The sequence below is a fragment of the Hyla sarda genome, chromosome 9 (assembly GCF_029499605.1).
Source record: "Hyla sarda isolate aHylSar1 chromosome 9, aHylSar1.hap1, whole genome shotgun sequence".
In the NCBI taxonomy this organism is placed as follows: Eukaryota; Metazoa; Chordata; class Amphibia; order Anura; family Hylidae; genus Hyla; species Hyla sarda.
The window spans coordinates 85,576,287-85,603,404 of NC_079197.1; the positions used below are offsets into that span (position 1 = coordinate 85,576,287).

The 27,118-nt window shown below is 40.0% G+C and overlaps 1 protein-coding gene across 4 annotated transcripts in view; it reads right to left on the reverse strand.

The window, feature by feature from the left end:
- The window catches only part of ARHGEF9 (Cdc42 guanine nucleotide exchange factor 9), a 356,509-nt gene that overhangs the window by 11,787 nt on the left and 317,604 nt on the right, over positions 1-27,118 (reverse strand). For 3 of the 4 annotated variants that reach the window (XM_056540084.1, XM_056540086.1, XM_056540087.1), the window contains 3 exons: positions 10,907-11,038; positions 8,370-8,613; positions 3,055-3,123 (listed from right to left, as the gene is read on the reverse strand). In XM_056540084.1, coding sequence (XP_056396059.1) covers positions 3,055-3,123; positions 8,370-8,613; positions 10,907-11,038 — 445 coding nt within the window. Of the gene's footprint in view, positions 1-2,555; positions 2,876-3,054; positions 3,124-8,369; positions 8,614-10,906; positions 11,039-27,118 lie in introns of those variants that run through there. The other variant, XM_056540085.1, reaches the window with a different exon arrangement.

A 27,118-nucleotide genomic window follows, 5' to 3' on the forward strand; every position in this document is an offset into this window, starting at 1 on the left:
TAGCTGCAGAGGATCTCTTTACTTCATGCCTAGAAGAAAAAGCTTAGATTTCAGCTGCAGCCAGGAGAACACTAAGCAGCTTTAGCCAAAGGACTTTCCCTGAAAATCCCAGTTGTGCACTAAAAGCAGCAGACACGCTTCCTAATAATACTCTGTCACATGTGTGCACTCAGAGGAATGTCCTGTGGTTCGTCTGCACGTCCTTTACATATGGTGTGTCCTTACACTGCAAAGTGCTGTGTACATGTTAGATGTTAAAACCCCTTTTATTACTAGAGGGAAACCCCATTCAATCTAAACAGGTAATCTAATAACCAGCTGCCCTAATTGGGGATGACAAGAGGAATAGTGAGAGTGCATGCATTAGGGAATTAAAGGGGTATTCCAGGCAGAAACTTTTTTTTTTATATATCAACTGGCTCCGGAAAGTTAAACAGATTTGTAAATGACTTCTATTAAAAAATCTTAATCCTTCCAATGGTTATTAGCTTCTGAAGTTTTCTGGAGAATATCCCCATAGGAACTGCACAGCTCCCGGGACGTGACATCATCATTGAGCAGTTAGACAGAAAACAACAACTCAACTTCAGAAGCTAATAACTATTGGAAGGATTAAGATTTTTTAATAGAAGTAAGTTACAAATCTGTTTAACTTTCCGGAGCCAGTTGATATATATATATATATATATATATATATAAAATACAATTTTGGCCTGGAATACCCCTTTAAACATAGGGCTGAGGTTACTAATAGCTATTTTCTTATTTACTAGCCCTGATTTTCTAACATGATCCCGATTATTTTTATCGGGTTATGTGACACAATATGTGTTGCACATCCTCTGCAACACTTTGTGCGACACATTTTACTAGTAAAAACCCGACGGTTTTCCAATTGCTCAGAGTATTTTTTTAAGTCGTTTAAAGGGGCTTGGTTTGCTTAATTAGGGGTGTGTTCCTGACATTTTCCTGAGAACCCAACAGTTGTATTTAAAAACCCACCAGAAAAATAGTGAATTACTGAACTTGATTTTTTAAAAATCCTGTTACTTTGTCCCCTTAGTAGTTTTTTATATAACATTTTTCATTTTTATTAGTTTTTTTTTAGTTAATCAGGGCCACTGTGTTTTAGTTATACAAAGTAAGGGTAGTGAGTGACACTTGTCTGTATTAGTGAGGATGTAGAATCAATTCATAATTATTGCTACATGCATAAAAAAAAAAATAATAAATTGGTTGTTCAGTACAAAACTATTTACAGAGAAAAGAAGATTGTCCAGCACAGGTCAGGACGGAACGGAGGTGTTTATTGCAGAATAAACTTTTGTACATGGACAAATAGTCAGTGGTGACGCGCTTCAGCCCTACAACTAAGGCTTGGTCGTAGGGCCGAAACCCGTCACCACTGTCTATTTGTCCATGTACTGAAGTTAATTCTGCAATAAACACCTCCGTTCCGTCCTGACCTGTGCTGGACAATCTTCTTTTCTCCGTTACTAAGTTACAGGTGGCATAGCCCTCTCCAGTTGGAACGCTGAGGGCTAGGGGAGTGAGCTGAGGACCGTTCTACGCTTCCTGCAAAACTATTTACAGTATAGCAGCCATGATCATAACAACCTTTTGTGCCAAGCCTTGCTTATAAAATACATGTCACCCAGGACAATCACTCCTGCTTGTTTTTGACAAGCCTTGTTAAAGAGGTACTCTGCTGTAAACATCTTCTCCCCTATCTAAAGCTTATGCGTTCGTGATGTCATGCCACACCCCCTCCATTCATGGGAGGGGGCATGACGGCTAGTACATGAATGGAGAGGGCATGGAGGCTGGCATCGCCAGTCATCAGGCACGGAGCGGAGTTCGCTCCATGCACCAAATGACAGGGGTGCTGCTGTGGAGACCTAACATCTTATCCCCTATCCTTTGGATAGGGGATAACATGTTTACAGCAGAGTACCCCTTAAAGCCATGAAAATATATGCACGCATCACCCAGCATCCCAGGAAGTACTTATCATTAGTATGCTCTTACATAGTGAAGGATTTGCAGCAGTTCTGCTGTGCAATTGTGAAGCCAAAACCAAGCATGGAACATAATGAATTAGGTAATATAAAGAACAGATGCCACTTCTACTCTTTTTTGAGTCAGCGAGGAATATATTCAAAAAAGAATAAAGAGAAGTAGCATCTGTTCTTTATTTTATCTAATTTATTATGATCTGCACCTGTTTTTGACATCACAAAACCTGAGCAAAACTATAACAAAACTGCACTGTAAGGGTAGGAACACGTTAGATCAGCTACAGATCTTTTTTGCAGCAGAAAATGTGAATCAAGAAGTGAATCAAGTTTAAAGGGGTGATATGAAGGATAGTATTATACTTCCCAGTTCCAGCTGAATCCACTTCTACCTTTGGCACATTTTCTTCACATTTTCTGCAACACATCTGCAATGTGTGTTTCTACCCTAACCCTTATGGAAGGAAATGATAAAAAAAAGATGGCGGTTGATAACTATAAATAACAGGGCCAGAAGTCAGAGCTTAATAGTAATATAATAATAATCTTTATTTATATAGTGCCAACATATTATGCAGCACCTTACAATACAGAGAGTACGTGTACAGACAAAATTGAACATTACATAAGGATACAAACTATCGATCAATTCACATAAAAGGATTGAGGGCCCTGTTCACAAGAGTTCCCAATCTTGGAAGGGCCCTGCACCATGTTCAACACACAGTCCAAAGGTGTGCTCAGCCGACTTGACCAGGTACAAAAATGGTGATAAAACTGTCAGTAGAGTAGAAGGTTGTTCTTCCTACTCTTAAGAAGGGTGCACCATTTTAGGCTCTCTTGAGATATGACCCTGTCAACTGTGAGGATACATAACAAGTCTGTAGGATATCCTCTATTTATTGAGTTGAGAATCACATATTCTCCTTATTAACATTGAATTTAACATCTCCTGTTCATATGGAAATGCTATGGCTGTTTAATATAGTGGATAACAAGGTATTAAGCAGGCAAGTGGATGAATATTTGCTTTACTTGCCTTTCTGTTTGCTTACTTTCCGCACAGTCATTGCTGCTTGCCTCTTCTGATATTCAGAAATTTCAAATCCTAAGGAAAGAGACAGAGGATGGCTTTAACCTTCACACAAGCATGATGTCGGCTCAAATGTAATGTATTATAGACACTAGACTACAGGAGATAGATCACCATCATTTCATACCAGGGTATATGCAGCACATGGAAAGCACACTGACAATAACCTTTACCTGTACAGTATATTGGAATGTATTGCTTTATGGTGTGTACCATGTCTAACATTGAAATCTTCAACACAGTGGGTTAATTTAACAATAGAGATTTTGTATCACGTATAGCACCTTCTTATCAAAAGTATACATTTAACTGAGTTGTCCAGGATTAAATTATGTTTTAGTATTTGTCATAAATGGGCATTTTAAATGGATTAAATAAAGTTATTCTAAACATTTTGCTGCATTTGTTATGAACCATGTAGTCATGGCTCAGCCTATACATTGCCTCGCTCTCATTTACTGTACAAGCACAGATCTGTACAGTGGCCTTGTGTGCATTAATGTACAGGGGACTAGATAACATATGGGCTAACCCCTGATTACATTGTTAATATGCAGACCTACCACAAGGGAAAAAAACTTTTTTAAACCAGTACATAGTTGTAATAACATGGCCACTTACAATTCAATGAATATTAATAAATATTTTGCATATATATATATTGTCATTCAATTCCAAACGTCAGCATCCAGTAGGTCATCATGTGACAAATCAATCATGTGATCTAACCGTCATGTACTTAAAAATATAAACAGCATGTAAATCTTACAATCATAAGTGTATTTTGTGTGCTAAATACATTTACACCTACCTAGCTCTTAATGCAAGGACGTTAATTAAAGGTGGGTGGATTCAGCTTGTAAACAATGTTACTACACATGACCAGAAAGGGCCTCACTGCGCCACCGTGTAATAACCCAGAGATGTGAATGTATGTGCAGTAACCATGAGGTGATTTAAACTGGTTACAGTTAGAGATTGATCTGTTATCATTCTATAGAAATATTAAGTTGAAGATATGGTTTTCTGATAAAAATGTGAATACAACAACCATGACACCACTAGGATAACTAGGTATCGCCAAGCTGAATTGTGTTTGAAACAATAGGGATTTTACAACGGGAGTAAGTTTACCCCTATGTTAAAGTTTAAATATTTACCTCTTTTGTCATGAGAGACATATAGGAAACTTAAGGAAAATGTTTCTACTTCCCCCAGGCACATATCTAGTCTGAACAGTGATGAATCCATGACATTGACTGAAATTGTCCATTATTATTAAACCAGCAAATAAGGTTGGGGCAGTTATTATAATGGGCAAACAACAATATATGAACATTTGAGATTATGTACCCACTAAATAATACCCGTGATTTAGAAATGTCCATAGACACATCCATAGACACCATAAATGTATCGCCTATCAAAGATTCGTAAAAATCTACGACATCCACCAGAGACAGACCCATAATCTCTGGATGGGGATCCATACTGAGTCCTGCAGCCTTGTTTATAGTGTTGTTGTTTTATTTTATTTTATTTTTTTAAATGATTGCCCTTAACTCACTGTAATATATTAAAGACACAATAGCTTTTTAGAATAAAATAAGAAACTTGTAGCTTCCTAAGGGTGCTATTTTAGCATCCCTTGATGTTGCTTTTTTAAGAGCACTGGACATAAGAATGGTATTAGCTGTATTGTTGCTATACATTAAGATCTTGTATTGTCTACTGAAGGCAAGGAGTTCATGTTAGGTCTTATAGAAGATGTAGTCTAAATACAATTTAAAGGAACAGCTTTGGGGTCCAATATGACCCCTACATGCCAATATATTTATGGCTAATTTTGTTGGTCTTAATGAATCTGTGCAGTGTTTGAACACTATTGATATGGACATTCAATTTACTCTGACTCAGTCTAAAGATTGTATACAGCTCCTTGACACATGGGTATATTAAAAGTATGATAAACTGAGGACTCTACTGACGCTAAAAACTTATTGAAATTTGACAGCAACCGCCCTAGCTGCATAAATGAATCGTTAACCCTGAGTCAGTTACCCAAAGTGAAAACAGATCATGGATGATCCATTAAGAGCTGAACAACATCTTGAGGAGATGGGTAAAAAAAAACTATTGTTATTGAGTTTACCCTAGGGAACTGGTTAAAGGGGTATTCCAGGCAAAAACTTTTTTCTATATATCAACTGGCTCCGGAAAGTTAAACAGATTTGTAAATTACTTCTATTAAAAAATGTAATCCTTTCAATAGTTATTAGCTTCTGAAGTTTTCTGTCTAACTGCTCAATGATGATGTCACGTCCCGGGAGCTGTGCATGATGGGAGAATATCCCCATAGGAACTGCACCGCTCCCGGGACGTGAGTCATCAGAGAGCAGTTGGACAGAAAAAAACAACTCAATTTCAGAAGCTAATAACTATTGCAAGGATTAATACAGACAATGGATAAGTCAGCCAGCACTATTGATTCCAAACTATTATATAGACCTGGCGTACAGGTGCTCGCTGCTGGTCTAGATATACAGCAACAGAAGAATACAGCAGCACACTGCTAGCACAAAGATATAGATAAAACATGAGTATATAGATCAAACATGAAAAGCTATACAGCTATAATGCAATAAATGAAAATATGGAATCATGAAAATATGCAATAGTGAGGTACTTAGCTTGCAAATTTGGCGGCCAAATTTGGTGGTCCAAGCTATTTGGCCGCCAAATTTGCAAACTAAGTACCTCACTATTGCATATTTTCATGATTTCATATTTTCATTTATTGCATTATAGCTGTATAGCTTTTCATGTTTGATCTATATACTCATGTTTTATCTATATAAGCTGTATTCTTCTCTTGCTGTATTGGAAGGATTAAGATTTTTTAATCAAAGTAATTTACAAATCTGTTTAACTTTCCGGAGCCAGTTGATATATAAAAAAAAAGTTTTGGCCTTGAATACCCCTTTAAGAAACATAAGGATAGGATCAGATCTATGGATAGGGCACACTAATAATGCACATGCAGGGCTGATGCAGGCCCTGTGTGCCAATCAAAGGCCAGTGGCATCTTAGAAACAGGTGTGTCTGATTGTTGTGGTCCGGACCTACTGGCGCCACCTCCAGGACTCTGGTAATGGACATAACATTTCTTTCTTTGCTTCTTTTCAGCCACAATAATATAAAATAATGGCATGTAAGGACATAGCACGGTAAGGAGTATGGGAGAGATTTATCAAAACCTGTCCAGAGGTAAAGTTGCTGTGTTGCCCATAGCAACCAATCAGATCACATCTTTCATTTTTGAAAAGGCATCTGAAAAATGAAAGAAGTGATCTGATTGGTTGCTATGGGTAACTGAGAAACTTTTTCTCTGGACAGGTTTTGATAAATCTCCCCCTATGTGCTTATGGGGCTACATTACAAGGGTCAGTTAAGGTGACAGATTGCTTTATTATATGCTGTTTATTTGTGGAAAACACTGAATAAGATGGTAGGCATGAGCTCAAGAAGTTACTGTGCATGTACCAACATCTCTGGGTAATAATGTGGTGGCACTTTGCATCCTATGATGTCATTTTCAGACATGCATTCTAACAGTGTTTAGCAAACCAAATCTTCAAACATTTTATGCCCTTGCATTAAGGTCTGGATTATGGTGATTAATGTATTTAGCACACACAATACACTTATGATCGTAAGAGATACATGATACTTATTTTTTTTCTTATGTATTATGATTACATAATACTGATTTTATGTATGTGATGGTTAGATTGATTTATCACAAGTATTTATCACAAGTATTGGCTTGGATCACATGATTTGATGATGTCACTAATTGATTGTATCATATGAACCTGCACTTTTGGACAGTACACTTGTATGGTAAACGTTCCAATAAGGAAATGAAACGTTGCCTGTCACACTTGGAGTTTGCTTTATGCTTGGATAATAAAACATGTCTGTTTTGAAAGTCTGGAGTGCTGCTCGCCTGGAATGGATTTCGCAAATACTTGGAACTGTTGTCACGGTACATAATGTGTTAAATACTGTATGTCACACAAGCATAGTATTGCAGATCGACTTAAGCCTCAGAAATAAATCCACCCACACAATGAATTCAGCTATTTTCAGCAGGCAATTACATAAAAGCTTTTCATAACCAGCCACAAGGAATACAACATACTAAGGTCTTAGGCTAATAGAATTGTAAGCCTAAGTTATGGCCAAAAACTTTTTCATACAGATTTTATTATTTTTTTTACATTTTCTTCTACTTTTACAGGACCATTAAATTGAAGCTGCACTTTGGATCCAATTTAAATGATAAATTAGGCATTTACACTAAGAATAATTTCCTTATGTTGGGAAAATACTCTCTTTAATCTTGGGTACATTACAGTAATAACTTGTGCCTACCCACAGTAGTTATAATGAAAATGTTTGCAATTGCTAGCAGGTCTGCATGGTTAAGCTATTGGTCTGTGTTTTACAGATTCCAGGCAGAATATGAAGCCTTACAGAAGCCCATCTTATTTATAAAACAGTCTGGGCAGACCACTTTGATATTTGCATGAGCCCTAAAATTCGGACCTTCAATTTTTTTTGCAATCCCCTCTGTTGCTAGCAAAAGCCTTTTAGTAAAGATATACATGGGAATAGTTATTTTTGAAAAATATAGGCAGAATTACAGAACCATTTCTATTATGGATTTACATCCAAAATAGAGCCTAACATTAGCAATAACAGGCAAGTGCGAGAACCTCTACATTATTCTGTAATAATAGCCTATGCTGCAGTATATTGGCAAAATAAATAAAAGAGTGCTTCTTTAAGAGCTACAGACAGCTTAAGAGATTTTGGGTCAAAAAGCGAACTATACCTTTCCTGGAGTTGGTGGTGGCGGTGGCTAATGTTGCCAAAATCACCTTTTTATTTCTTGTGCCAAAGAGGCTGGGCAGAGTTGCTGGTGTGCCACAGCCTTACATGTCTATTTGCTCACGCCCACCTCCCAGCCGCTCATTGACTGATGTACAGGGCTCTGTAAATGAATCAAGGAGGGGCTGGGAGGGGTGGGAAGGGGGAAGAGGTAAATATAGTACAAGATTTTTTTGTGATGTGTGTAACTTTTTGGGGGAAAAAACTTACACAGGAATTTAAAGTTCCTACACAAGAGCATGATGCTGAGCTTGCTTAATTTAAAAAGGACATATTGGTTTGTTTGCAAGAGGTGAAATTCTCACCAATTTTCTCATCTTCCTGCACCATTTTCCTTTCTTCCCGGAAGGCACGCAGCCACCTCAGCTTCTCCTCTAGCTTCTTGGCAATATAAAGGTGCATTTCCTCAGTTTCCTTGTTATGCAATTTGAAGGCATTCTTCACACTCACGTTGAAGTCTTCATCACGCCCATCATCTACCTCTATGACTTGATATTTATCCATGTCCATTCGGCCCTTGTAGTATAGAATGTCCCTCCGGATTAGGTCCTGTAGGCAATGCAAGAAAGGTTTACCAGACTGAACTATAGAGTCTGCTTTGCATGTAGTGTGTTTTAAACTTCATTATAGGCTTCACTGAAACAAAATATAAATGCAAACAAAAATGCCATGAAAAACACACATAAGAGTGCAACATATTTTTATAGAATGTTGTGAGAGAAATAAGCCTAAAGCTGGACACACAAAATCTGGGACCTATCAAAGTGCTTTCATTGATCAGATACAGCAAATTCGGCAAATATAGGACATTTTACTTTCGTTTAAATAGTCTTTTTTTTTACTTTACTGTAAGAGCAGTGAAACGCTTTGCCACATGATTTTGTAATGTCTTCTTATTGAATAAATTCAAGTGGGGGGGCTGGATGTTTTTCTGGAAAAATATAATATTACAGGTTGTGGATACTAGATTTATGGGGATAGAACATTGATTGATCCAGGGATTTATTCTGATAGCCATACTGGATTTGGGAAGGAATTTTTCCTCTGTCATGGGGCAATTGGCATCAGCCTCACGGTTGGGTTTTGCCTTCCTTTGGATCAACACAGTAGAGATATAGGTTGAACTTGATGAATTCTTATCTATTTTCAACCTTAATAACTATAAGAAAGGCTTTGATCACATTGACAATATAGCTTCCATTTATAGTGGAGTCCATCAGATAATTTTTTTTTTGTTTTTGTTTTTTTGTTGGAGCAGACACACATGCAATACACTATTATGGTTGCCAAAGATCAACTGAAGCCTGAAGGAGAAGAAGTAATGGATGTATGATCAGAGCCTTACTATGGTTACACCTGTGGCCTTTAAATGTCGCTTCCCATGAGGTATATATCATAAAAAGCACCAGTGGTCACTGGAATATACTTGAGATAAAAAACCTCACCGTCCAGTGAGGAAATAGAAAATTAAAGAAAACCCCTCTCTGTTAGAAAGGTTAGGAAAGTGTAAGCTACAATAATTGAAATCCAAGAAGAAGCAAGAAACCATCTGGGGAAAAAAGCCTGCATTCCAGACTGTCAGGCATGGTGCAGAAGGTTTGTGAGATAGAAAGGTGTCTAAATGACTTATAGCTGGGAAAGCAAGAAACAACAAAGATATCAAACTGAAAAGTCATCACTGCACAGAACTCAAGATTAAAGATACAGACATTTATTATTACCAGTTGAAGAGTACCCCAATAGCAAAAAAACACCCAACAATAAGGACTTTCTGTGGAGGTCAAATAGTATTGTGTAGAATTACACTATATTTATAGACTATACATCATGCAATAGCTTTTTGCACATTAGGAAGTGTTTTGCTGTAGTAAGAAAAAATACAAGCTGCATATTGTTTTTCAATTCAGTGGATCATCTTAAATGTCAAGTTCCATTTCATGCATGCCTCTTAGGCTAACATCTCTAATGCACTTTAATGAAATTCTGGTGTTATAAAAGGCAGCACAGGGGGACGGCACTCTTTAGTGGGATCAGTATGAGCGATTAGGTTTACTGTGTGTACTGTCATTACAAATCACGAGTACTGTGTGTTCATGAAGACAGAAAAGGGCAAGGAAGTAGATATAAAAAGTTAACTCTATGGTATAAGAATTGACATGTTACAATATTTGAAAATGGGCCACTCTTTACGTTGTTAATCTTTTGGTATATTCAAGCTGCTTAACAAAACTTAGAAATGTTATTTAGTATCTTTCATATACATAGTCATACCTTAAACGGGTTATCTAGGATTCGAAAAACAAAGCTGGATTCTTTTAAAAACTCCACCACACCTGTCCCCTGCTTGTGTGAGGTATAACAACTTGGCTCTGTTTACTTCAATGAAACTGAGCTACAATACCACACACAACCAACCTGAGGACAGGTGTGGCATTAGTTTTAGAAAGGTAAAAAAAATAGCTCTGTGTTTCTATTCCTCGATAACCCCTTTAAGGGAAAGCTTGTCTTGTCCCCATGATGACCAACCCTTTACTTACCGCTATATCACAGTAGTAAAAAATATATACTGATCACATAAGCTTTAGTGCTAGTTACCAGCTCCCATCTTCATCGTGGGTTAAAGATGAATGTGCTTTATGTGTATAAGACATATAAAACATCATGTATCAACTATTTTCATTGTGTTAAGATTCATATTTCTGTTACTAGATCTATGGGAGTAATAGGTGCCATAATATTTATTACAATATAAAAATTGTATTTTCAGAGTGAAATGAAATCAAAGTTATCTTCCAGCTGGTGGCAATGATGTAATCCAAATATATTACAATGGTACTTTCACCTTTTTACATAGAACCAACTGGTGATCGAATAGGAAGAACACTCTCTGTTGCTGGCGTCCATATGGCTGGTAAATCCATTGCATCTCCCCCGTATAGATAAGTTCTGAACTTCTGTCCAGAATATCATCGCCCTATGGAATACAGATACAAGTCATGAATAATTCAGTATAGAAAAATGTCTAGGCAGAGAACATTGTAAACAAAAATTCAACCATACCATTTGGGAAATAATATCAGGCTCAAATAAACTGAAAAGTCTTGTATTCTACTAAAATAATCTAATTATGTACTATAGGATGGATTCCCTAGATGACATTCACTTGTATTTAAATGTTTTTAAATTGACTTATTGTGTAGAACTTTACACTTAGACACCAATGAACAAAAAAAATCAACCCATAACTTCATTATTTATTCTGTACAAGTTAATTGTAAATTATTCTGTAAAATTATTGTGTGATTTTCCCTTCACATCTTGTTTGGGTTCACTATTACTCTCATTGACATAACATAAACAAAAATCTTGTCTAAATATTGCAGTAATGTGTCAGTATAGGCCTACATTCATATATAATTATTAAAAGGGCACTCTCATTAAAACTTTTTTTGCTATTGCACTCCTTATGCTATATAATAAATTTTTCTGATGTACTTTGTTAAAAAAAAATGCAGTTTTCTATGTTTTATTTGTGCTTACTGAACTACTCTGGGCAGTGTGTAGGGAGGAAGTTCTCCCCTGTATGGCTTCAGACGATGTAACGCCTGCTGGGCAACGCCCCTTCTGAGTCTGTGAATCTGACTGAGACTGAGCAGAAAATACAGAGCAACATCAAGATAGAAAACTAACTTAAAAATTATAAAAATAAAGGCAGGGGGTGGTTTATCATGATGGGGGCAGTGAACTGGGAGGATTAAAATATTTAACAAGAAAGGCATTGTTGAGCTAACAATGGCCATGTATTAAATGGAAAAACTTTCAATTTCAGTAGAACCATGCAATGTTTTATTCTGCCTGTGGGGGCACTACTGGATAATAAGATACTGTGTTCCAGGTCACCAACAGATTAGAGTTGATTGCTGTAGGTCCCAGTAAGGACAACTGTGGGTCCCAGTATGGATATACTCTTGTAGGCACTTATTGTAGATAGACCCTTCTACCAAAAAGGGATTGTCCAAGCAGGCAACTCCTTTAAAGATCAAAGCATGCATTAGTCTATTTATTAATAAAGATTGCTCTTTATATGGTACAAACTTATTGTCACTTATTGTGTGCTTTGGTGCGTTTGACTGGTCCTACTACAAACATAGCACCAGAGTAATTGCTGTTATACTGTAGAACATATACCTATATACATTGATCACTACCAAAACAACAGCACTTACATGTGTAGAATAGTTCCTAGTAAGATTTCAAGCACTATATATGGTTGTAGCAACGTGGGCACTATAAATTTGTTTTGGGGTTTGTATTTTTTTATGTTGTCACCATGTTCATACTGTGATGCAAAAATCCCACCCTAGAGGTGGTTGCATCAACGCCTCGGAAGCAACGGCTTGGTAAATACAAAGAAGGAAAGCATTAGAAGATTTCGATTGCTAATAACACTGTTCAGGCACATTGTATGAAAGGGAGTTATTTACTTGTGGAGTGGGTGCAGTAATTCCTGATTTAGTGAGTGGCATCGCTGCGTTCTAATTAGGGACTCACAGACTGATTAGCACTGCAGGCGAGGGGGAGATCAGACAGGAGGGAAAGCAACAGCAACCTCGTTTTTTCCACCAGGCTCCCTTTTTGATGCTTTCTGTTGTTTGAAAACCCTGTTGTAGTCTCTGACTTTATTTTCCTCAAGAGATTTGCTGATCAAGCTGGCCCTGTCTCCAGAACAGCATCTTAGCGGCACGATGCACGGTTTTCAGCCCAGCGTTTGATGTGAGAAGGCATGAAAAAAGGGCTTTTAAATGTGAGTTTCAATGCCTTACTGGAGAATCTGAACACACATGAAAGCATTTGAGTTGACAGCTATGTAGGCAGTTCTTCTATTATGCACAAAACCGGTTAACCTTTCTGCTGCTGGATATGGCGGATCAACTCAGGGATGGTAGGCCCTTGTTGACTAGTTATTGATTTACTTACAGAAATACTTTGGGAGCTAGATTAAAGAAGAAATAGGTATAGTATAGTTTTACAATAGCATTTCACACTAGCAGCACAGTCACTCTAAAACAAACAGAAATGTAAATTCCAGGAAAGTGGGAAAATAGTTCCTTTGAGATCCTTGATTATTTTAGAAATTTTAGAACTTCTTCTGGAAATATATATTCTAAAATGGGTCAAAATGTGATTAACAGTATTATGTTCCATTTTTAAGCCATATAACAGCTTAAAAAAATAGCTGACTTAAGCTGGTGTCACACATTATATTTTTTAAGAATTTTTTTTGTTTTTTTAAATTGCATAACAGCATTTTCTGTAGTAAAAGAAAAAAGTAAATGAAGAACTGACAAAAAAAAAAAAAAACATCCGAAAGACGTCTAACAAAACTTTAAAAAAATGCAAAAAACTGTTCAAAAAATTGACCCAATGTCAAAAAAAGCAGTTAGAATTTTATGCCATCTTATGCATAAATAACAGCCTTTTTTGTAGCTGAAAATTCTATGACAACAAAGCCTGAATGCACTTATAGAGTTAATGCACATCAAATTACCAAGAACACATACATCTATAAAAATAGCACTTAAGCGACATAGATATCAGGGATAGTAAACTACTGCCAAACAACACGGTGTTAATATAATCACCCTGAGACAAGGCAACCAATAACATACGCCAGTTGCACTTGTTTCTGCAGCAGAGTATTCAATTTGGTTTCAATTAGGTTCTCTGGGCCTCTCAGCTGCCAGTCTCTGCTCTCTATCAGCTCCGCCGAGGATTATTCGGGGTGCATTGAAGCACACAGCTGTGACTTCTTATTTAGAGGGGACTGGCTCAGTCAGATAACAGATGCAGCTGGGAACACGTCATGTACACAAGGCTGGAGATGCTAGGGTCTTCCAAGGGGAAAATCATTCCACATTGGTTTACATATTAACCCTGTAACCTTTGTTCTGAAATGCATCCATTAGTAAGATAAGTGTTTGTGGAGATGTTATTGATATAGAAAATAATAAGAAGGAACTGAATCGATGATGCGAATATAATCTTAATATTGAACGAGAATGAAAAACAGCTCCCCTTACTTTGCTATCACTAACAATTGTGGGCATGTACAAACCTTTCGTATTAAAGAGAAAGATTAAAATTTAAAGAGGATATGGTGGCCCAGTACGGGAGATGTTGCCCCGTACCCTTGCAGTCCTGTCAGGCAGCCTCCTTCAGTGTCCCCAGGGCCCCTTGCACCTGTTTCCCCCATGTACATATGTTCTGCAGTGTATTGTATTATAAAATGTGTTGTATCTAAAAGAGTTATGTCATGTGATTGTTACCCAGGAGGTATTAGTGACCAGGTGATCCCAAGAGTGACCTATGGGCTCCCTGCTAGTCTCCCCCATATAAGCCCTGGGTGGAGCTAGCTTTCTTTCTTTCCTTACAAGTCTTTGCTGAGGTCCAGTGCAGTCGTGCCTAGTGTGTGTGTCCATAGAGTTGGAGGCCTCAAAGTCAAGTGTTGCAGCCACCATCAATTCAAGTAAGCTAAAGTCAAGTCAGTCCCTGTCATCTGTCAAGTCATCATGGTCTGCATTCAATTGTCCAGTCCTACTACAAGTCCCAGTCTCTGCGTCAATGGTCACCTTCTTGAGCCCTGGCTGAAGTGTATAGACTTTACCAACAGTCTACCCTCAGTAAAGCTACCATTGTCCGTAACTCGGTGTCGGAGTCTTTATTGCCCCCTGTGCCTAGCCCAGGATCCAGCAGTATACAGTACCTTCAGGTGGTTTTAGGCTAAACCACGCCCTGGCATCATGAATATAAGGGGTTAATGCCATCTTCCCCAAGGGTTACAACATCTGCCCTCATTACCCTGCTACCACAAGGACATGTGATCTCAACTCCAAAAAAATTAGATTGCATTATTATTAAAAAAAAAGTTGGGGTTTATAGTTTGTATGACCGTTCAGAGAATCAGTCAGATAGGTTTGAACTTTATTTTATTAATGGAAGTTACTATCAGTGATGGGTGGGATTATAAAGTCAGGGGGGGGTGTATTAGGCACACATGCCCCTTCATGTAAAACATTCACCCCCCATGACTGTATGGATTCTCCCATTATTAAAATTAAGTTTGCATCCATCTGACTGGTTCCCTGAATTATCAAATGCTAAATCCAAATACCTAGGAAACGGGAGGGCACACCAAGAAACTACAAAAAAAAGGTGCGTGATCACAGCAACCTATGCTATTTATTGACAAAAAAATCTACTTTTTTTTTAGAGTTGGTCACAGGTCCACTTTAACGAACTAAAATATCGATGGCCTATCTACAGAATGGGCCATCAATATACAACTCCCAGTACCCCTGCCAATCAGCTAAAAGATCCCAATATTTACCAGGCACACCACTGTAAAGGACATGCTGAGCATTGAAGCACAGTCCCATTTATGTGAATATAACTGAGCTGCAGTATACTGCAGTACCAGACACCACTATCAGATGCACAGAGCGGTGTGTCTGGAAAAAAATAGTCAAATATGTGGGAAAGATTCATCAAAACGTCTGTGGAAAAAGAGAATGGTGCAATTGCCCATAGCAAAAAATCAAATAGCTTCTTTCATTTTTCAGAGGCCTTTTTAAAAATGAAAGATGCAATCTGATTGGTTGCTATGGGCAGATGCACCACTCTTCCTCTACACAGGTTCTGATAAATCTCCCCCTGTACAGTAGTTAGAGGAGTGTCATGGCCTCTTCATTCTAATGAATGACGTGGGGCTGGGAGCTGAATCCCTACGAATAACACATTAGTGAGAATACAACCTTATGGGAATGACAAGTCCACAGATTATTAACCCCTTAAGGACCAGGCCATTTTCATTGTAGGACCAGAGCGTTTTTTTCGTGACATATTCTACTTTATGTTAGTGGTAAAAATTTTGTCGATACTTGCATCATTTCTTGGTGAAAAATTCTAAAATTTTATGAAAAAAATAGAAATTTTTGCATTTTTCTAACTTTGAAGCTCTCTGCTTGTAAGGAAAATGAATATTACAAATAAATTATATCTTGATTCACATATACAATATGTCTACTTTATATTTGCATCATAAAGTTGACATGTTTTTACTTTTGGAAGACATCAGAGGGCTTCAAAGTATAGCAGCAATTTTCCAATTTTTCACAACATTTTCAAAAGCGGAATTTTTCAGGGACCAGTTTAGTAGTTTTGAAGTGGATTTGAAGGGCCTTCTTATAAGAAATACCCCACAAATGACCCCATTATAAAAACTGCACCCCGTAAAGTATTCAAAATGACATTCAGTAAGTGGGTTAACCCTTTAGGTGTTTCACAGGAATAGCAGCAAAGTGAAGGAGAAAATTCAAAATTTTAAATTGTTACACTCGCATGTTCTTGTAAACCCAGTTTTTGAATTTTTACAAGGGGTAAAAGGAGACAAATCTTCCTAAAATTTGTAACCAAATTTCTCTCGAGTAAGGAAATACCTCATATGTGTATGTAAAGTGTTCGGCGGGCGCAGTAGAGGGCTCAGAAGGGAAGGAGCGACAGTGGGATTTTGGAGAGCGAGTTTTTCTGAAATGGTTTTTGGGGGGCATGTCCCATTTAGGAAGCCCCTGTGGTGCCAGGACAGCAAAAAAAAAAAACCCACATGGCATACTATTTTGGAAACTACACCCCTCAAGGAACGTAACAAGGGGTCCGCTGAGCCTTAACACCCCACAGGTGTTTGATGACTTTTCGTTAAAGTTGGATGTGTAAATTACATTTTTTTTTCACTAAAATGCTGGTTTTCCCCCAAATTGTACATTTTTTTACAAGGGGTAATAGGAGAAAATGCCCCCCAAAATGTGTAACCCCATCTCTTCTGAGTATGAAAATACCCCATGTGTGGGCGTCAAGTGCACTGCGGGCACACTACAATGCTCAGAAGAGAAGGAGTCACATTTGGCTTTTGGAAAGCACATTTTGCTGAAATGTTTTTTTGGGGGCATGCCCCATTTAGGAAGCCCCTATGGTGCCATGGCCTACTATTTTGGAAACTACACCCCTCAAGGAATGTAACAAGGGGTCCGCTGAACACCCTACAGGTGTTTGACGACTTTGGATATGTATATGAATAATTTTTTTTTTTTACTAAAATGCTGGTTTCTCCAAAAATTTAACATTTTTACAAGGGGTAATGCTAGAAAATGCCCCCCAAAATTTGTAACCCCATCTCTTCTGAGTATGGAAGTACTCCATTTGTGGACGTCAAGTGCACTTTGGGCGCACTACAATGCTCAGAAGAGAAGGAGTCACAATTGCAAATGTTACTGAAATGGGGGGGGGGGGGCATGTCCCATTTAGGAGGACAGCAAAAAAAAAAAAAACACATGGCATACTATTTTGGGAACTACACCCCTCAAGGAACATAACAAGGGGTACAGTGAGTCTTAACACCCCACAGGTGTTTGATAAATATTCATGAAGTGGGATGTGAAAATGAAAACTTTTTTTTTTAACACTAAAATGCTGGGGTTACCCCAAACTTTTCATTTTCACAAGTGGTAAAAGGGATGATCCTGGCACCTATTACTTCAGTTCCTTGGGAAGTCCGGCCTGCTCTTTCCCGGTCACCAAAGATCAGGACCTTTAGGATTTCTTCTTGGAACTGAAGGTATGTCCCTGTGTTGCCAGCGTACTGGGACAGTACAAAAGAGTTGTACATGGCAACCTGTACCATGTAGACCGCAACATTCTTGTACCATACCTATGTTTTCCGCATGGCATTATACGGTTTGAGGACTTGATCAGAAAGATCAACTCCCCCCATATACCGATTGTAGTCCAGAATACAATCGGGCTTGAGGACCGTTATTGTGGTACCTCGCACAGGGACAGGTGAGCTGCCGTTACCATGAATAGTGGTCAGCATAAGGACATCCCTCAGGTTTTCATGGGCAAGGGCACAGGACTCACCCTTGGGAATAGGTGTCTTAACAAAATTTAGAGGGAGGCCTCTCTGGTTTTTCCGCACGGTCCCACAAGCGGACGTGGATCTGGCGTCAAGGGATGTGAACAGAGGGATGCTGGTATAAAAGTTGTCCACGTACACATGGTTACCCTTATCCAGCAATGGGTGCGCAAGCTCCCAAATGATTTTCCCGCTAACACCCAGAGTGGGGGAAAAATCTGGGGGTTCAATACAGGAATCTCATCCCTCATATACTCTAAACTTGAGAGTGTACCCGGAGGTACTCTCACAAAGTTTATAGACCTTCACACCATACCGTGCCCGCTTCGAGGAAATATACTGGCGGAAGATGAGTCTCCCCTTAAAACTGATAAGCGACTCATCAACCGAGAGCTCCCTGAGGGGTACATAGGCCTCCAAAAATTTGGCCCCTAAATGATCGATGACCGGCCTCACTTTGTAAAGCCGATCATAGGCGAGATCACTTCGGGGTGGACTTGCCGCATTATCTGCAAAATGCAGGCATTTCCAAATGGCCTCAAACCACCTCCGTGCCATGATCATACTGTAAAGCGGGGTCTGGTAGAAGATGTTCCCACTTCAGTACTGTCTGACACTTGGCTTTTTGACCAGGCCCATATGCAGCAAGAGGCCCCAAAATGTCCTCATTTCTGCTGCATCAATGGCGCACCATTCATTGGACCTAGCCAAAAAAGAATCAGGGTGGTGGGCGATGAAATGCTGGGCGTACAGATTCGTCTGCTCCACCATGTGATTGACAAAACTGTCACTGAAAAAATAACTGAAATAGTAAATTCCAGTGAATCCAGAGTTGTCAATCCGGATTCTGGAGTCGCCAACAAACTCCGGAACCCGTGGCTGATAACCCTCTGGGGGTCTCCAGACAGGTTCACCGGAAGGGGGCTCCGGTAAACTTGTCTGGGAGGGTCGGACTCCTAGTAAGAGCGGCATCACCACTCGCACTAGTGCCGGCCACTCGGCCACTATCATGGGGGGTGCGTGGCCTCGCCTGGCGGCATCTCCGTCGCCGTGCAGGGGGCTCATCATCAATGCTAGATGATGAGGTGGACGATGAAGAACACAGGAATGTTGGACCTTCATCATCCTCACTGGCAGATTCGGAGTCGGAGGCAAGAAAAGCGTATGCCTCCGCTACCGAAAATGCCCGGCGAGCCATCGCCATTTTTTCTACGGTGGCTGGGGGGGGGGGCGTTGGTGCGGGGGGGGAGTTGGGGTGTGTGGGGGGGGTATGTACTGTGTGTGTGCTTGGTGTATACTATATATAATGGTGTGTGATTGCTGTGTAAGAGGGGGCGTGAAAGAGGAGTTACAAAAACAGTGATTATCTGTTGTGCGGAGTGAATCTGTGGAGTGGGTGCGACTGCCTATAGCCCACATTCATATTTTGGGTAAGTTTTTCTCTTTTGCACATAGTGGGATAACTGTTAGAGTTTAAACACCCTTTTTCATTTTTTTTTTCTTTCTCTGTTCCACCTCTAGTGGGAGGAGGAGTAGATTGGGCACAGGTGTATAAATCTTAGCTTGGGACTCTTATTGAGAGCTTGCTCTTTCTGAGTGTTGCTGTGTAAGAGGGGGCGTGAAAGAGGAGTTACAAAAACAGGAGTTTGAAAGCAGGAGGTTGAGATCGCTGTGAGTGTTAATTTCTGAACCCACAAGGTCTACAAAAAATTTTAAGTGTCATTTTGACTGTCTGTTTTTTCCTATACATTTGTGAAATCCCCATAACTAGATGGCCTCCATGTTGGAAAATGCAGTCCAATGTACATCCTGTTCAATGTATGCAATCCTTGAACAACAGTTTGAGGGTGCATATTGTTGTGCGAGATGTGTGCTAGTTGTCCGTTTGGAAGCCCAGATCCTGGATCTAGAGGGGCGACTGGCAACAATGAGAAGCATTAACAACATGGAGAGGAGTCTCGTGCTCACTGAGCAGGCACTCTTGGGAATAGAGGTGGGGGAGGACAGTGGGACGGAGTTGCAGGACAGTCAGGCAGTTAGCTGGGTTACAGTTAGAAAGAGGGGTAGGGGAAAAAGTGTCAGGGAGGCTAGTCCTGAACTGGCACACCCCAACAAGTTTGCCCGCTTGGCAGATGAGGGGGATGCCATTACAGAGCTAGCAGAACTGCAGCAGGATACCGCCTCTGACCGCCAGGGGGGTGTCTGCTCCAGTAAGGAGGGAGGGAGGAGTACAGGGCAGGCCAGACAGGTACTAGTGGTGGGGGACTCAATTATTAGGGGGACAGACAGGGCAATCTGTCACAAAGACCGGGATCGCCCAACAGTGTGTTGTCTGCCTGGCGCACGAGTTCGGCACATCGCGGATCGGGTTGACAGGTTGCTGGGCGGGGCTGGAGAGGACCCAGCAGTCATGGTACATATTGGCACCAATGACAAAGTAAGAGGTAGGTGGAGTGTCCTTAAAAATGATTTCAGGGACTTAGGCCGCAAGCTTAAGGCAAGGACCTCCAAGGTAGTCTTTTCTGAAATACTACCAGTACCACGAGCAACACCAGAGAGGCAGCGGGAGATCAGGGAGGTAAACAAGTGGCTCAGAAGCTGGTGTAGGAAGGAAGGGTTTGGGTTCATGGAGAACTGGGCTGACTTCGCTGTCGGTTACCGGCTCTACCGTAGGGACGGGCTGCACCTCAAAGGGGAGGGTGCAGCTTTGCTTGGGGAGAAGATGGCTAGAAGGGTGGAGGAGTGTTTAAACTAGGGACTTGGGGGGAGGGAACCTACAGCAAAGAGGGGGAAGATAGTGTAGATAGAGAGGTGGGAATTATAAATGTACCTGGGGGTGGAGCGGAGGGAGGGGTTAGAATAGTTAATAGGAATAGGCTTCATAGGAAAATAAAACTTACACCCTTGAATCCCATTAACCCCAATAACATAAAGGATGGAAATGTAAAGTGTATGTTCACAAATGCCAGAAGCCTAGAAAATAAAATGGGGGAGCTTGAGGCCTTTATACTGGAGGAACATATTGATATAGTTGGGGTCACTGGGACATGGCTGGACTCCTCGCATGACTGGGCTGTCAATCTGCAGGGGTTTACATTGTTTCGCAAGGATAGAATGAACAGAAAAGGTGGTGGAGTCTGTCTGTATGTAAGAAGTGGTATGAAAGTCAGTGTGAACGATGCCATAGTGTGTGATGATTTTGAGGAGGTGGAATCACTGTGGGTAGAATTACAAAAGGAGGGAAATACTGAAAAAATAATATTTGGGGTAATCTAGAGACCCCCTAATATCACTGAAGAGATAGATGTTCGGCTTCATAAACAAATAGAGAGGGCCGCCCGGGCAGGTACAGTGGTAATAATGGGAGATTTTAACTATCCAGATATAGATTGGGGTCCGGGGTTGGCTAAAACTACAAAGGGGCGACAATTCCTAAATTTATTGCAGGATAATTTTATGGGCCAGTTTGTGGAGGACCCAACAAGAAGTGATGCCTTGTTGGATCTGATCATTTCCAACAACGCAGAGCTGATTGGTAATGTAACTGTGCGGGAAAACCTTGGTAATAGCGACCACAATATAGTTACTTTTGACTTAAAATGTAGAAAACAAAGACAGGCGGGGAAGGCAAAAACATATAACTTTAAAAAGGCAAACTTCCCTGGGCTGAGGGCTGCACTACAGGACATAGATTGGGGGGAGGTGTTCTCAAATACTGATACAGAAGGTAAATGGGACAACTTTAAATCAACTCTAAATAACTATACATCTAAATATATACCAAAGGGGAACAAATATAAACGATTAAAACTAAATCCTACATGGCTGACACATGATGTTAAAAGAGCAATAAACAACAAAAAAATTGCCTTCAAAAAATACAAATCTAATGGGTCAGCGATAACATTTAAACAGTACAAAGAGCTTAATAAAATCTGTAAAAATGTAATAAAAACAGCAAAAATTCAAAATGAGAGACAGGTGGCCAAAGAAAGCAAAACTAATCCTAAATATTTTTTTAGATATATAAATGCAAAAAAAACAAGGACAGAGCATGTAGGACCCCTTAATAATGATAATGGGGAGGTTGTCACAGGCGATCAAGAGAAGGCGGAGCTACTGAATGGGTTCTTTAGTTCTGTATATACTAGGGAAAATGGAGCTGACATTGGCCAGGTCAGTGCTGGTAACACATCATGTAATGTACTGAACTGGCTTAATGTAGAGATGGTACAAGGTAAGTTAAGTGATATAAATGTAAGCAAATCCCCAGGGCCGGATGGACTACACCCAAGAGTTCTTAGAGAGGTAAGTTCAGTAATATCTGTACCCCTGTTCATGATATTTAGAGATTCTCTGGTGTCTGGTATTGTGCCAAGGGACTGGCGCAAGGCGAATGTGGTGCCAATCTTCAAAAAGGGCTCTAGGTCTTCCCCAGGAAACTATAGACCGGTAAGTTTAACGTGCATTGTGGGTAAATTGTTTGAAGGACTTATAAGGGATTACATACAGGAATACATAGGGGATAATTGTATTATAAGTGATAACCAGCATGGGTTTACCAAGGATAGAAGTTGTCAAACCAATCTAATTTGCTTTTATGAAGAGGTGAGTAGAAGCCTTGACAGAGGAATGGCTGTGGATATAGTGTTTCTGGATTTTGCTAAAGCGTTTGATACTGTCCCTCATAGACGTCTGACAGGTAAGTTAAGGTCTTTGGGTTTGGAAACTTTAGTTTGTAACTGGATTGAACACTGGCTCATGGATCGTACCCAGAGAGTGGTGGTCAATGAGTCGTACTCTGATTGGTCCCCGGTAATTACTGGTGTACCCCAAGGTTCAGTACTGGGCCCGCTGTTGTTTAATTTATTTATCAATGATATAGAGGATGGCATTAACAGCTATGTTTCTATCTTTACAGATGACACCAAGCTTTGTAGCACGGTACAGTCTATAGAGGATATGCATAAGTTACAAGATGACTTGGATAGACTAAGTGTCTGGGCATCCACTTGGCAAATGAGGTTCAATGTGGATAAATGTAAAGTTATGCATCTGGGTACTAATAACCTGCATGCGTCGTATGTCTTAGGGGGGATTAAACTGGCAGAGTCACTGGTAGAGAAGGATCTGGGTGTACTTGTAGATCACAGACTACAGAATAGCATGCAATGTCAGGCTGCTGCTTCCAAAGCCGGCAGGATATTGTCATGTATCAAAAGAGGCATGGACTCAAGGGACAGGGACATAATACTCCCCCTTTATAAAGCATTGGTAGAGCCTCACCTGGAATATGCTGTTCAGTTTTGGGCACCTGTCCATAAAAGGGACACTGCGGAGTTGGAAAGGGTGCAGAGACGCGCGACTAAACTAATGTGGGGCGTGGAACATCTTAGCTATGAGGAGCGATTAAAGGAGTTACAATTGTTTAGTCTTGAGAAGAGACGTTTAAGGGGGGATATGATAAACGTATATAAGTATATTAATGGCCCATACAAAAAATATGGAGAAAAACTGTTCCAGGTTAAACCCCCCCAAAGTACAAGGGGGCACTCCCTCCGTCTGGAGAAGAGAAAGTTTAGTCTCAAGGGGCGACACGCCTTCTTTACCGTGAGGACTATGAATTTATGGAACGGTCTACCTCAGGAACTGGTCACAGCAGGAACAATTAACAGCTTTAAAACAGGATTAGATACATTTATGGAACAAAATAACATTAATGCTTATGAAGAAATATAAAATCCCATCCCTTCCCCAATATCGCGCCACACCCCTACCCCTTAATTCCCTGGTTGAACTTGATGGACATATGTCTTTTTTCGACCGTACTAACTATGTAACTATGTTATATGGGGGGAAAAATGCTGCAGCCAAAAAAAAAATGGGGGGGGGGGCTAATGCAGCGCCCTGAACCCCTTGGGGAAGACCCTTGGGGACCTATTAGGGGGTGAGAGTGGGGGGGATTTTTTTTAACTTTTTTTTTACTTTATTTTTACTTTTTACCCTACCTTTCCCTGGGCTGTATGCTTTCCCTGATCTATGGGGGGCTTCTTTTCTTCTGTGGGGGCTCCGATCTCGGCAGAGGGGGAAGTCCCCGGCTTCCTCCAGCAGCTCTGACCGCTGACTGAACCCAGCCAGCTGCGGGAGCTGCAGGAGGATGCTGTTAACTCCTCCCTTGCCGGTTGCTATTGGCTGGACGATCGTCATTCTGCACGTATTATAAAGCATCTCCTTTATATTGTGGATTACTACTACATTTGCCACAGATTTCAGCATTTCCCTTAGTAAATTCACAGCAGAATAAGTATATATTTGTATATATATATATATATATATATATAAATTGTACACTAGCTGAGTACCCGGCGTTGCCCGGTTTTTCCTTCCTAATCCTTGTTGGGGAGGAAAATCAAAGAAGGAGGAGGCTTTTGACTTCATATCCCGTCCTCACATATTGTTGTCATATCCCAACCCAATATCCCATCCTCATATCTCAACCTCATATCTTGTCCTCATATCCCGACCTCATATCTCGACCTCATATCCTGACCTCCTATCCTGTCCTCCTATCTTGACTTAATTTCCCATCCTCATATCCCAGAAGGTCCAAGAGCTCCCCTCCCCCAAGGGGAGAACTGGGACCAACCCATTAGGACAACCAACTTTATTGTCCAAAGTGCAACAAAACAAACATAAAAAGGACAATTGCAAAAAGGAAAATCAAGAATAAACACAATTAAATCAATGCAAAAATACCAACTACTAATATCAAAATTGCGGGAATCGGTTCCCTTAACGAACGTATTTGTCAATGGTTAGATTCCGTTCTACAGCCCCTATTTAACAAATATCCTAGTTTTATAAAAATCACGAAACACCTAAAAATTCTTGATACCTTTCAATGGTGTGAACAGTATTCATGGTTAACATGTGACATTGAATCTCTCTATTGGTGTATTCCTCATCACTTAGCATTGACAGCACTCACTGATATTCTGAATAAATTTTCAAATTATAATCTTGAGTTGAAACAATTTATTTTGGATGTCACTGCTTATATTTTAAAACACAATCATTTTTTGTTCAATGGTGTTTTCTATTTGCAGAAAACTGGAGCATCAATGGGTGCAAAATCTTCACCTGCCCTTGCAAACTTACATGTGTTTTGGTGGGAGAATTTTTAAATTTTTTCTGATCATAATCCTTATAGAGACAATGTCACATGGTTTGGTAGATATGTCGACGACATGGTAGTTATGTGGAAAGGTAGCGAATTGTTGGCCAATACATTCATGCAGTATTTAAATGACAATCCTTGCAATTTACGTTTTACATATAACTGGTCTAAAACATGCACACAATTTTTAGATGTGTTTTTGGTTGCCAATGGCAACAACATTGAGATACGCCCATTCCAGAAACCTTTTGCCGGTAATACCATTCTCAGAGCTGATTCATGCCCCTCTAGACATACTTTTGAAGGTATTCCTGTAGGTGAATTAATTTGTGTTAAACGTAACAGCTCTGTAGAGTCAATTTATCGGGAGGAAGCCAATTCGGTATGCACGCGATTCAAACTATCTGAATTGGATTCTAAACAAAGCCCGTAAATGATGTATACCATGATTAAGGGCATGTATACCATGATTAAGGGCCTAATGGCCTGAAACGCATCGGCATTCTGAGGTGCTCCTACTATGCACTATGTTGCACTTTTGCCCTTGTGCTAATTTTTTTTCCTTGCCTTCCTTGGACTTTAACTTGGATTATAATAAAGAAGTATCTTTTACTGTGCTGGCTCCACCCTTCCTTGATTTCTGTTTCGTATCCAGAGGCTGGCCATGCACATGTTGAATCAGGTGAGCTGAACTCCTTCTTCTCCTGCTTCAGATTTGTAAATTACTTCTATTCAAAAATCTTAATCCTTCCAGAACTTATCAGCTGCTGCATGCTCTACAGGAAGTTGTGTTGTTCATTTCAGTCTGACTCTGTCCATGTCAGGAACTGTCCAGAGTAAGAGCAAATCCCCATAGCTAACCTCTCCTGCTCTGGACAGTTCCTGACATGGACTAAGGTGTCAGCAGAGAGCACTGTGGTTAGATTGAAAAAGCAACTCAACTTCCTGTGGAGCATACAGCAGCTCATATGTACTACAAGCCTTAAGATTTTGAATAGAAGTAATTTACAAATTTGTTCTTTCCGGCACCAGTTGATTTGGAAAAAATACAGTGCATAGTGAAAGTAGTCGCCCCCCTTAAACTTTTTGACCTTTTGCCACATTTCAGGCTTCGAGCATAAAGATATAAAACTGCAATTTTTTGTGAAGAATCAACAACAAGTGGGACACAATCATGAAGTGGAACGAAATTTAGTGGATATTTCAAACTTTGTTAAGAAATAAAACACTGAAAAATTTGGTGTGCAAAATTATTCAGCCCCTTTACTTTCAGTGCAGCAAACTCTCTCCAGAAGTTCAATGAGGATCTGTGAATGATCCAATCTTGACCTAAATGACTAATGATGATAAATTGAATCCACCTGTGTGTAATCAAGTTTAAAGCCGGATTTGGATACAAAAAGATTTCCCAAGCTTTAAACATCCCAAGGAGCACTGTGCAAGCGATAATATTGAAATGGAAGGAGTATCAGACCACTGCAAATCTACAAAGACCTGGCCGTCCCTCTAAAATTTCAACTCATACAAGGAGAAGACTGATCAGAGATGCAGCTAAGAGGCCCATTATCACTCTGGATGAACTGCAGAGATCTACAGCTGAGGTGGGAGACTCTATCCATAGGACAACTATCAGTCGTATACTGCACAAATCTGGCCTTTATGGAAGAGTGGCAAGAAGAAAGCCATTTCTTAAAGATATCCATAAAAAGTGTCATTGAAAGTTTGCCACAAGCCACCTGGGAGACACACCAAACATGTGGGAGAAGGTGCTCTGGTCAGATGAAACCAAAATCAGACTTTTTGGCAACAATGCAAAATGTTATGTTTGGCATAAAAGCAACACAGCTCATCACCCTGAACACACCATCCCCACTGTCAAACATGGTGGTGGCAGCATCATGGTTTGGGTCTGC